Source organism: Camponotus floridanus, unplaced genomic scaffold, assembly GCF_003227725.1.
Source record: "Camponotus floridanus strain SB8 unplaced genomic scaffold, Cflo_v7.5 scaffold16, whole genome shotgun sequence".
Lineage (NCBI taxonomy): Eukaryota > Metazoa > Arthropoda > Insecta > Hymenoptera > Formicidae > Camponotus > Camponotus floridanus.
In genome coordinates this window covers 1432638-1446268 of record NW_020229281.1, presented here as the reverse complement: position 1 = coordinate 1446268, position 13631 = coordinate 1432638, and the positions used below count along the sequence as shown (strand labels likewise).

Sequence of the window (13631 nt, the reverse complement as noted above, 5' to 3'; positions counted from 1 at the left end):
GTTAGCAAACAAATAAAATTCTCTTTTGACGTGCCAATTATCTTTTTTTTTCTTGTTATCGAGAATAAGAAATGTAAAATTAGCGTAGAGGAAAATATATATAAAAAAATCTTATTTCTTGCTTTACATACATACATACGCATTGTATAACTCAATATTACAATATAAAATGACACTTTTTTGCATAATATAAAATATACATGTATCAAAAAAAGTTTAAAAGTATACAATAAAAATATAAACGCACATACACATCATAACAACATTGGCAAAACATATACATTAAGAAATCTATATTGAGATTAAAAGTATTTATGTACAATATAGATCTCATATATATAAAAGAGATTCATGATAAATACTGCTTAAAAAAACATATTTCCGCTTTAATATGTGTTAATGATTACACATACATCTTCAGTTTACAATCAAAGCTATGCTTCATGGCAATTTTGGTTTTGCTGATTATTTGTTCAACGATATTTACATTATAGATATATATTAATTTGATAATATATTTGTACTTGTGAAGGGAATGAGATTATGGCTTAAGTACATTAATTTAGTCGTACACATCACAAAGACATCATGAAAAAAATACTTAATTTTCTCTAACAAAATGACTTGGATTGATATATATCTATGAATAAAAATAACGAAATAAAAAAATGTTTAAAAAAATGTAAAAATAAAGAAATGCGAAAATAAAATTATATTTTCTATTATATTTAAATAATAAGTGATGTGCATATTTTATTGTGCATGTTGTGTGTGTCGTTATAACTTTACCTTATCTTCACTGATCAACTACATATTAATCTCAGTTATTTTATGCTAAACATGGACGGAAATTGTAATACTTCATAAGATTTGCCTTACACGTTACATTTATATAATAAATTTAAATTTAGAATATATCAAAGATAAAATATAGACACTACGTGAAAAATCTGTCTATGTATATGTGTATATATATGCATATACACACATATATACACACTTATCATGATAATCTTTGAGATTCTCTTGTGAATACAATATTTACAAATTGGAACTCGATGTTATCGTTAAACAAATAAAGATATAGACAATAAGATACCTAATAATATAATGTAATTACGTAATGTATATACTGTAATTTACATTACGTAATGTACAAAAATATCTGTATTGAAATTCTGTAGTGAAATTAATTCAACTCCAATTCCGGTATATAAGGCTCCGTGATTGCGGTGATGGGACACATAGTCAGAGTATCCTACAATGAGAAACATACGTAGAAAGATACTTTAATTAATAAATATTTTATATTTTTATAATAAATAAAGATTTTCAGTAATCAACATGATATAAAAAAAACACAATATATATTGCTGAAAATATTTAAAATAAATTGAATTTTATTTTCCTACCAGTCGTATAAGTTCATCTAACGTTGGCCGCTCTTCGGGATCATTTCGCCAGCAAGACGACATGACTTCGTAAATCGGATCTGGAACGTCCAACAATTGCGGTAACCGGATACCTTGCATAACCGCCTCTTCCACCTCGCTGTCGAGCGTTAAATTTGAGTATGGCGTGCCGCCCATGCTAAGTATCTCCCACAAAAGTACACCGAACGACCAGATCGCACCCGGCTGATGCTTCTTCTGACGATCGAAGCATTCGATCGCTGTCCATCTGGTATACTTGACATCTTCCAAAGAGTACTTGCCGATTCCGTGACCGATAAGTTTAGGCGTCCAGTCATTCATTAATCCCACGCTTCTTGCGCAAAGGCGAGTATGAACAATCTTATAATCTGCCAGGTATTGCAATGCGGCCGCTATCGAGGTCGAAATGGACAATATTCGGTCTGTTGGAAATGCACCTCCAGATCGCGCGCCTAACAGACGATTTTTCAAGATGTGCGGTGGTGATTCGAGTACGACGTACAACGTATCGGAAGTCTCGCAAGTCCCTACGAGTCCAGCGAGATACTTCATGGAACCTGCTCGAATACACACGTCTAATTCTCTCAGCATATGTCTCTTATCGGATCCTTTCAGGGCGCCGTCAGCTATGGTGTGAATCATGACCGTACTAGAGGATCCGTCATCCCTCGAGACAGTCCCAGTATGCACAGTGCCGAATCGACCTCTGCGCACGATAAAACTGTCGATGGACAGAGCGTTGCGCGGTATACTCCACACTTTCTTCTTCAGTTCTTGATAATGATTCACTCTCTCGGGAATGTCCTCCGGAATGTAACCCATGTTATCCACCTCATGCATTGGACCTTGCAACGTGAGCTCCTGCTGCTCTGGCAACTTCCGCATACTGAATCTTTCGTGTCGCCGTCGCAATACAAAATACAAGAATATCGAAGCGCCAAGCAATATACTCAAGATTGTGATTACTATGCATAATGCAAGAGCGGTTGAATCCGTTTGAGTCGTCGCGTTGAGTTCGCGATTGAACATGTTATTGGTCAAATCGGAGTAGGAACGTTGTACTTCCGTCCCTATTCGAGAAATCACCACCAGGCCAACCTGCGCGGATACAAAGTGATTCTTCAATGGAATGTTATAGTAGCCTCCAATCATATTGCCGTCACCTACGACGAATCTCTTGTATCTATGAAAGTCTGACGGATCGAATTGTGCAGTAGTGTAGTAATTTAAACCCTCTTTCGATGCCCTGTCATAGTTCAGATACTCAACTTTGGGACCAACCGGAGGTATAGTGCCAGTTTGCACAACGACTACTTCATACGCGCTAATTGGCCCGTATTCGCTGTGACTCTCGGTGAGCATGACAGTTACGGTGCTTTCTCCACGTTCCAATATCTTGGGAGTAAATGGTTTATCAGGAGGTCCTATCAAGGTCCACTCTACAGCATACGCTGGATCGCTAGGTCCCTGCGTATTGCTGGCAATGATAGATATATTATACTTGGTGCCTGGTTGAAGACCTCTTAGAATCGTGCTGTTCGATGCACCTCCCTGAATTTGACTCTCGACAGGCGGTAAAATGTTACTGGTGTGTGTTTTTATTGCGACAGCACGGACAGTGTAAAATGTAACGTTTCCATTAGGTATGTCAGGCGGCTGCCATGTTATTACAAGAGCATTTATATCATCCTGAGTTACCTGTATCCTCCTCGGTGGACTTGGTCCTAAAAAATATATATTTATTTAAATATATTTTCTTTTGAGACATATATATATATATATATACACATATATATATATTTAAAAATTTTATTTTGATGCATTAAACACATGTTAATATAGACATTGCTATTTCATCCATTAAATCTTTTGTATAATATATAATATATTATATATATACTAAATACATAATACAATAGTATAAAAGTTCTCTTACAGCACAGAACATTGCAAAAATATCCCAGGTAGAACATGAAATTCATAATGACATCATTATGACGTCACCTAAAAGTCATTTTAGAAAAATCATAATGATCTCATTTGATATACTTTTGGCAATGTTTTGGTGACTTATTTTTGATATTAAACAATTCTAGCGAACTCTGTTGGAGAATATATATACTTCGCGTATGAAATCTTAAGAATCAATCATAATAATATCATTTTTTATATATATTACGCAATTACTTGTTTATTTAATTATTCATGTTTTAATTATATTTAAGCAACATAATCTTTTTAAAATTATATAATGCAATTATTGAACTTAAAAATTTATGATTCTTTTTGTCATCTTTAACTCACTTTTTAATCATTTTTGTTTAGGTAATTTTTAAGTGATAAATAGAATCATGATGAAGTCATAATGATGTCATTATGAGTTTCATGTTCTACCTAGGTATTGGAGCAATATTGTAATGTTACTACAATGTTACAACAATATTAATAATATTGCTGCAATATTCTGTGCTGTATGGGTTGCAAAGTGAAGGGTTTATATTTGAAAATCATACCTTGTTGACCAGTAGCGTAAACGCTCATAGCTTCATAGCTGCCACAATAATTATTAGGATCCTTGGCGCAAAAAACAGTACAACTATTCGATAGACCTTCCTGACCGAATCTGCTGATGCAGTAACACAGTTCGCCATTCATCAATGCTGCAAACCTGAAACAAAGACATTTTAAAATCCAAATCACTGACATATGTCAAATGTATCACCAACATGCACATCTCACTTACATATAATAATGAGAACGGCATTTCTTCGTACATTCGGCGGGTACGCTGGCGTAGGCCAGGGTAGGCGTGGGTAATTCCAAGGCGGAGCTGCGGAAACAGCCCTTGTACTCTTGAGCGCACGCATAGTAAACAACGTGGATAAATAGAAGGAACGCGATCGCCGTCATCTTGAATGGGCTGGGTTACTTAATTCTCGGCCAAGATTCTCAATCCCTGCTCTCCCTCGCGTACCGTGACATATCGATATGAGTTGTCCGCTTGGTATGCGCGACAATAATAAGTATGAATCAACGAGGGACGCGGTGACACAACGCGAGACGCACGAGACGAATAGGTTATGTTTGTCTCCCCAGATTGTACCTCGCTGTCGAGTCACGAAGGGATCCCTTCAGGTCGTCAAACTCGCGTACGCTCATCTTGAGCGATTCCCGGCAATATCGAGAATGGAATCGTCGCGTTTGTCAAATGTTCAATGAGTTCATTCACGAGTAAACAACCTCTCGAAGCCACCTACGCGTCTAACGTACGCGCCCATTGGTCACGTGCTGCACTCTATCGTTTTTAAATCAGGCTTGTGACAAGCAAGGGTGCGTCCCGGAGCTTTCGACCCCCGATTTATATCCATAAATTTTGATTTATTCCATATATTTTACGCGTATGAATTAGTTGATGTAAGTTGTTTCTCGATAAATGAGCAACGAAAAGACTTTAATATATTAAATAAATTTAAATGAAAAATAGGTTAATGAAAGCTAAATGCAAGAATTAAAGCACAAATTAATTTTTTAAAATCTTTTTCTAGTTGTCAAATATTTCAGTTCTTTTTTTCTTTAATTTTTATTGAAGATGATCCAAAAAAGAATCAAAATGTTTAACAAATATTTTAAAGATATTTTAAATTTTCAAAAAATTAATTAATTTGCGCTTTAATTATTGCGTTTGATGCTCATTAGCTCATGTCTTATTTAAATTTAGGTTTTTATATCATCCGTAAAAAATGTCAAAGAGAACCATCTGCTACTTTGGTTAAAAAATAGATAAAAATATATGTGTGATTCTGCGATTCTCTGCGGTTCCCCTTAATTTACGGCACTGTGTTATTTCATAGGTGCGGCTACACTTTTATGTTATGCACTGGCTGTGATATAAAATCCGATTGAATGGGATTCGCGTCTGGGTAACTATACATCCGCTGAAGTGGGAAATAGGACAATTGTCTATGATAAAGAAGAGAGAGGAGAGCGAAATAAGAATAAATAATAAAAGCTCTCGGAAAGCCTGTTGCTTTTAATTATATTTTCCGTATTTCTTTCGCACAATTCTTTTCTTTTTTCTTTAAATTATATACATATACTATATTCTATATTATACATATATTTTCCTATTCGAAATGTAATAAATATGGTATATTTATTTCACGTTAAAAATGTGAAAGTAGCTAATATATAATTTTGTGCAATTTTTTTAAACAAAAACAAACTTGTCATTCTTTAACTCTCACTTTCTACAATATTGAAACATGCAGTGTGTTTTGAAATAATATTAAAATCTTTTCTAAAATCATAAAGATAATTTTAATAATACTATTTTGAGACAGGAAATTAATAGAAAGAGAAATAATATTAGGAAAATACATAGAGATAAAGAAATCATACTAAAATCTTTATAAAATTATAAAGGCAATTTTAACAATATTACTTTGAAATAAAAAACGAAAAAATAGTAGCGAGGAAATTTATTAATTATTACTTATTACTTATTAATTATTACTTATTATTTATTACTTATGTTTAATAAATTTGCAAGACAGCAGATTTTTTTTAATTGACCAATTTATAAAGCTCCTGCTCGCATTTATTCTTGTTTAAATAATGCTACGATAAAATTGAAAGATGTTACCCGATCGAAACGATTGTTCGTTCGTACTTAGATAATTGTAGGTTGTATAATGCCCAAGGTCAAGCTAACTAGAAATATTTCGCAATTAGTTTCGCAGATTACATTTTGATAGTATAATTATCACAACCTCGCGAGGCGAAAAACTCTTGTGTATCGATCTTCGAGAGATCAGGCGGCTTTCATCGACGAAATTCTTCGTCCGTTTTCGATACTTTCTATCTTAAAAATATTGCGTTAATTAATTGCAAAAGATTGTTCTGCGGTAAATATAATTAAGAAAATAAACGAAATAGAACACGGCAGTAAATCTTAAAAGTGACTTATATTATCTCCTTCCTACATAACTTGAATATCGTATAATGGCGCCATATTTCATCCCTTATATCGACAAAGTGTCATCCGTGTTTTAAAATTCTACTGTTAACTGAATTTTAGGTCAATCGTTATAGATCGATACGATATTTCCATGTACTCTGTAATAACACAAGAGTGCGACGAAGTAGCTTAATACAGTTTAAGTGTCGGAGAACTCATTTGCATCGCGATTATAATATTCTTATGCAAATAATACTCGATTCGCGGCCAATTACACCTCGTGTCCGTCTATATAAATGTGTTTATATAAATGTCTTTCATCAATCCATCTCTTGCAATCTTTTTATTAATAAATTATACAATTTTATTATAGATGTAAAATTTCGAGACACAATGTTGTTTTTACTATCAAAATATTTACTATCAAAATTTGATATGTAACTAATTATAGCTTTATTCTTTTTAAATTAAAATATTTTTGCTTTTTTCCATAAATATTTAAATAATATTACATATTTTTTCGTATAAAAAGATCTCTTATCAATTTAATAATAATTATACAGAGTGATTGTAATATGAATCAGGAAATAAAATTCTTCCATTCGTTTTTTATATGTTTGAATAATCTTTAACAATTTTGCGTATGTCAAACCTATTTCAACAGTAGATATAAATGTATAGATAAAAAAATACAATCTTTTAATAAAATTTAGAATAATTAAAATGGCTGTATTTTATATAATTTATACACTTTACACTCTATATGAGCGCTTGTAAAATTTAAATTAATCGAGTACATTACCATTGACATAACACTGACATTCCCACTGAAAGAAGTAGTCTAGCGTTCATTCTAGCGTTCGTTCGTACATAAATAATTGCAGGTTGCATAATGTCCAAGGTCATAACTAGAAATATTTCGCAATTAGTTTCTCAGATTACATTTTGATAAGTATAATTATCACAATCTAGCGACGACAAAAAACTCTTGTGTACGACGTTGTAATAATGATGACTATTCTCTTCACATGTGTATACACGTGAGGAAGAATTTTCCATCGAACAATAAAAGCACAGGATCAAAGAGCGCAGGTCTCTTACGGCCGACGATGTCGACCGCGAACCAAGAAAGTGAACCTGCCAAGTACGGGTGGTGGGCGGTAGGCCTGTGAAAGGTAAGGTAAGGGTGAAACATAGGGAGTCACGCGAGGCAACCCCCGTGAAACGGAGGCGGTTCGAGAAACGTTCCCTTAGCGTGTGGTGGATTAGTCAGTCCTGCAGGATGAGGCGCGCGACGTGGTTGCTTTTCGCGTCGGTTTTGCTTCTCGTCCAGAGGATCCATGTTATCCGCGCTCAGAGGACCCATGCTCGACAGGGTTCCAATCGCGAGACCACGACGACTGTTACGATACCGGGCCAGGGAACCGTCCTCGGCAAAGAGGTGCGACTTCGGCCATTTCTTTCGTTCTCGTTGGTTTAAGTTCCCATATTATTTTGCTAGGACTTGTTCATCTCTGGTGCTACTTAAAGTTGAAGGGATTTAGATCTTTAGTCGTCTTTCATACAGATGAATCAACATTATTCATTTGCACTCTTCTTTAATTTTACTTTCATATTTACTATTTCTTTTCAATCATAATCCTGGAAACAGATAAATGAAAATCTTTATAATTTATTAAAATTCGTTGAAATTTATTTAAGTCTTAATTTCATTAATCCTAAATCAACTAATGTTTCTCTTTCTAATTTCGATGTTAGAAAAAAATAAATTTCAAGTTACATATAAAATTCCTTGATTTTATTGATATGATAATACTTGATCTTCAGTTTTGGACATTTATTTATGACTCGACCGTTAGTGATTTTATGCATCATTTTATTTCTTTCATTATCCTATATACTTTTGAAATCTAGGTAACTATCGGCAATTCGATAAAAGTGACGCAGTACCTTGGCATCCCTTACGCACAACCCCCAAAAGGTGAACTTCGTTTCGCGCGACCAGTGACAGATCCTCTTCCCTCTTGGAACGAAGTGAGAAATGCAACGCAATTCGCACCGTCCTGTCAACAGGTCGAAGGTCCTCTTAAAAAGCACGAGAAACTGTACAAAGAATTGCTATCGAACATACCCGATCCAGGATTCAGCGAGGATTGCCTCTTCTTGAACATCTTCGTTCCTGACGGTACGTGTGTTACAGTCATGTCCATGTAAAGCAAATCGATAATTAAGTATGTATAAAATTTTGTAACGAAGTGTCTTTGTTTCAACATTAATTTCCTAAAAATGTGGTTTTAATAATAGTTATTAAATATATTTAATCGTAATTCACTAAAAATATGATTTTCGATTAAAAACTTTACATTTCGAGCAAGAACTCAAATATATGAAAATAAGAAAATTAGATATTATTTCTATTAATTTTCATAAAATCTATAAATAGAAAAACGAATATTCTTGATTAAGTTTATAGAAAATACCATTAACTTTTTTCACATTTTTTCTAAATAAATAATAATAATTTAGAAAATTATAAAATACAGAATTGAATTCGGAATTAAATTGTTGTCAAATTCATTAACTATGAAAGAAGTAGAAAGATTTATGAAAGTTATGATTTCCACGCAAGAGGGAAATCTTTTCATTCGATAATTCTAATCGGTAAAAAGCGAGGAGATTGGTTATTGATGACGGTCCTTGATACTGCCTATTTTTTCCTAATCTTCGAGAAAGTAAAGTAGCACACGCCACGCAACGACGGTCAACGGCGAAGTTCGTTTCCTGACGAGGCGCGAGATAACATTCACCCGCAAGTTTACCCGGAGACTGATTCCTATCGTTCGAGAAAAGGGTGGTGATTATAGAAGGGGAGGGAGGGTTTTTTTTCTCGAGAATACCGCTGCGATCAGATAAAAATGGACCGAAGCAGAAAATTAAAAACCGTTAATATCGTGCAAGGACTAGCGTCGTGCAGAGAAGATTTATCACATGTCATAACGCACGCAAAAAACCATAAAGTGGAGTTAAAATGCTCGATATGATTAACTTGGATCAAGCTTCTTGCGAATAATTCTATTGAATTATATTATTCGTACTCTAATTATATTATTCATATTAATCTAATTTATTAATATTTATTATTATTAATTTATTATTAATATTATTCTAATTAATTTTACGTATTTTACACACCTTAACGTTTTAATTACTCGTGCGTTATTTGAAATCGAGATATCTACGTAATTATGTGAAAAGCAAGCGGCAAATTCTTTTTTATTAAATCAAATATAAGTATCAAAGGAAATCGTTTTTCGGCAAATTTCCAAGAAAGTTTCTATAGCGAATCTCTGAAAATTGAAGACGTTAAAATATTGATCGAAATATAAAACATTCGTGTTCTCACATGTATTGCTTTCGCATTGCGCGTCTTATTTCTCCATTTGCCCTAGAGTCCTTAATGCAAATTTAATGAGTTACCAATGGAAAGCATACATAGGAGATACTTGGTATATACGAGCAAAAGGTTAAAGGAATGAAAAAAAAACGAATACAGGCCGTTGGCGCGGCGTCTCCCTTTCGTCCTAGAAGAAAAAAAGGAGCAAAATCACAAAACCGCGCCGACACGAAAGCTACATACGACGACGACGACGATGATCAAAAGTTGAGGGTGGTCGATATATACCAGCAGGAGTAGCAACGGAATAACTGGCGCACGCGGTGGCACGCGATCTTTCAGGGCCCGGTTTTGCGAGAGATGCCGAGATACCAGAAAGCTGGTCACGAAAGCTCTCCCTCTCGCTCTCCCGCGACCATCAGCTACAACATAAGTACCGAATCGTCACGACGTCATGAATCATTGATTCCGCGAACTTCCCGATGAGAGCTATATATCTTACGATTCTTATCGTTGCGACAAGCATCTCAAATTGCTCTGAACCGAGAAGTGACATTGAGGTGTATTCGGGACCCCCTCCGACATTAACGCGGATAGTAAGGCTCAAAGTAGCCATGCAAGCGTGCCAAGGTCGCTGTTAAGAAACGACGCGTTCGGTGGGACGATAATACGGGACGAGACCATGTTCAGGAAACCGCAGATGGGGGGAGGGAACGGGGAGAATCTCGTACCGGTCCCCGTTATCGTGACAAGCTCGTTGGCTGGAAATAGAACCCCGAATGTGTAAAGGTCTGTTCGCGGTGGCTTATACGTGAATTTTCTCTCTCGATTTATACAGGGCTAAAAATTAAAAATAAAATGAAAAGAAATAAATAAATAATCCAGCGAACACAAAAAATAACAGTAGTATAATCAATGTTATCATTTCTTCAACAATGTAACTGCGAGATAACATATCTTTACATTGTTGAATAGGAGATTATAATATTGATGCTATTATTACTTTGTATTTGCTTTCAAAATAAACTGAATCGATGAAAATTACTTAGATTTTTCCCTTCTACACATCGGTTTAATAATTATCTATTTAACTCTTGATAGGTCTGGTGATTAATGAATAATTTATTAACGAATAATCTGCGTAGGCCGAACAAACGAGCGATGGCCGGTGATGGTTTGGTTTCACGGCGGAGACTTCAATACCGGAACTCCGGCGATTTGGGACGCTTCCATATTCGTTATGAAACAAAAGGTATGATGTAACGATTACGAATGATAATATCTACAAAAATGCGAACGGAAACACGATGGTTTCGATCGTACATATATTAATAGATAGTGAAAATTAATGTAACTCGGTTAATAATGCAATCGATGTCGATATAATCATGATGTATCGCGAAATAACATATATTTTTCATGAGTAGTCATCAATCGAAATCCGAAACGTTTACGAACCGACAGAAAATCGAAGGGAATCGGGTCAGACCTGCCTTTTATCTCGCGTGCCATCATTTCTAGAATAGAACCGCACCCTTTGATATTCGCTCGTGATACATCATTAATCGGACTCTTCGGTCGTAACACATACTCCCAACGAAATGTAAATATAATGCGGTACCGCATTTTTTATAACTCGAGAAACAATTCGTGGAGACGAATTAATTGCCCCCCACGAAACTTTCGAGTGATAACGATCGCGCTTCGAGAGATTTTATCGCACACGCAAAAAAGAAAGAATCCAAAGTTCACACAATTAAACGAGGACGACTTTTGCGGTCGGCAGGTGCTGGTGGTGACGGTGGCGTATCGATTAAACATCCTGGGATTCTTCACGACGACAGACTCCGAGGCGCCCGGCAATTACGGTATATTTGATCAAATCGCCGCCCTCGACTGGGTGAAACGAAAAATCAAGCACTTTAACGGCTCGCCCAGCAACATCGTCATCTATGGCCACAGTTCGGGCGCGATAAGCGTGGGTCTGCACATGCTGAGTCCGCTCAGCAGGGGAAAGTTCAACAAAGCGATCGCCATGAGCGGCGACGCCATCAATTCCGTCCGTTCGCCGGAAATGGAAGTTCCGGTGGTGAACTTCGTAGCCGACAAGTTCGGGTGTAACCGACAACCGACCAGCGCGCTGATGGAGTGCTTGCGCCGACTCGACGCCGATCATATTGTCAAGCATACCTCCAGCATCGAGAGCTGGGGTCCGATCGTCGACGCCGAGACCAACAACGGGACGGATCCTTTCCTTCCGCAACACCCGAAAGATATCTTGGATAGCGGTAATTGTAAAAACGACTCAATAATGTTTAAAGATGATAGTGTTTCAAAGTCGAAACATACATATAAAAAATATTTCCCAAGTATATATTCTCCAAATCTATCTGCATTTTTTAAATTCAGATATAAAGTCTCTTTAACTTCTATTGCAATCCGGATATAATAATTTCTCTTTAATGATTATAATATTTTTTGACCTCAGGTAATTTCAATGCAGTACCGCTGATCGTCGGTTACACGAAGAATGAGCAAGTTCTGGCGATTATAGAGTCCACGAGAGAATATGGAGGGGATTTGGAGAACGGACTATCTCCGGAAAGGTTCGAGACAATGATCTTAGACGAGTTCTCATCAGCGGTGCCGTTTATGGATGAGAATAGCACTTGCACATCAAAGCCAGAAATGGTGACGAATGCGGTGCTCTTCTTCTACAAACCATATCCATCCACGAGAAATACGACGGTGTTTCGCGACCGATACTTGGATCTGCAAACAGAAAGAACTTTCGGAGCTGGTCTGACTATGTTGGCCGGCCAGGTGGCGAAACGGGCGACGACTTTTGTCTATCGATTCGACTACCGTGCCAAGACGCAATCGGTCACGAAAGAAATACCGGAATGGGCGGGCGTGCCACATATGTTCGAATTACCGTTTGTCTGGGGTTTACCGTTTCAGATGAGCAGTCCGCAGATGCAATGGTTGCCTAATGATAGGAAGACATCAGACACGATGATGACGATGATGGCGACATTTGCCAAGACTGGCGACCCTTCCATCACAGGTGGGACTGGACCATCGGTCAAGTGGGAGTCCTTCACGCAGGACGATCCAAAAATCCTAATTATTGACAAGAACATAGAAATGGGCGAGCCAAATGCGGTTGATCACAAGGCGCTTGCGTTCTGGAACGATTATTATCCGCAAGTCGTGGAAGAGGCGACGACCTGTTGCAATGTCACGAACACAGCACGAAGATTATTTTCGTACAGTATATATCTCAGCGGCATGACGACTACGATGGCATTATATCTCTTCTGGTTCTAGCTACGAGCACACAGCAAATACTTAAATAAACAAAAAAACATGTTGCGCTCGCTGTTATATTTTTTTAATAGACCAAAGAACCGACGGCATCGTCGAATTTTTCCAATTTTGTAACGAGATCTCTCTTCCTTCCCGACTCTTTACTTCTTCTAAAGCAAACGCAATAACAATCTTGTTATACTTTGTGTAGAATATATATCTTGCGCGAATAGATTCTTTATTCGCGATAACTGCTGACGTTATAATATTAGACGCATTAATCGCGTTGCAAAATTTTCGTACAGATATATTGTGATATTGTAATCGTTAAATTAATTTTTCTATGTTCGCATTTTTTGACACGCATCACCAGATTACATTATAAATATATCACAAAGTTATTTTATTCCGCTCTCATTACCCTATTTTATGTAAATTTATACGAAACAAGAAAAAGAATTCTACAGACTAATCACGCGACATGTTAGAAAATGATTTACAAACATGATAACGGACAAGAGGAGAAAGAGGGGGGGGG

The 13631-nt window shown here is 36.3% G+C and overlaps 2 protein-coding genes across 2 annotated transcripts; one reads left to right on the top strand and one right to left on the bottom strand.

Annotated features, from left to right (window-relative positions):
- Nucleotides 1-715: 715 nt before the first annotated feature.
- Nucleotides 716-4715, bottom strand: LOC105250995 (putative tyrosine-protein kinase Wsck). The gene is made up of 4 exons (XM_011257456.3): nt 4177-4715; nt 3947-4101; nt 1413-3157; nt 716-1258 (listed from the first exon to the last, which is right to left on the bottom strand). Exons 1-4 carry the CDS (start codon nt 4341-4343, stop codon nt 1190-1192), a joined length of 2136 nt encoding a protein of 711 aa, XP_011255758.1. The 5' UTR covers nt 4344-4715; the 3' UTR covers nt 716-1189.
- Nucleotides 4716-7469: 2754 nt separating this feature from the next.
- On the top strand, nt 7470-13462 carry LOC105250994 (carboxylesterase 5A). Its single transcript, XM_011257455.3, has 5 exons — nt 7470-7831; nt 8305-8575; nt 10930-11036; nt 11571-12072; nt 12273-13462. Exons 1-5 carry the CDS (start codon nt 7673-7675, stop codon nt 13112-13114), a joined length of 1881 nt encoding a protein of 626 aa, XP_011255757.1. The 5' UTR covers nt 7470-7672; the 3' UTR covers nt 13115-13462.
- The last annotated feature ends 169 nt before the right edge of the window (nt 13463-13631 follow it).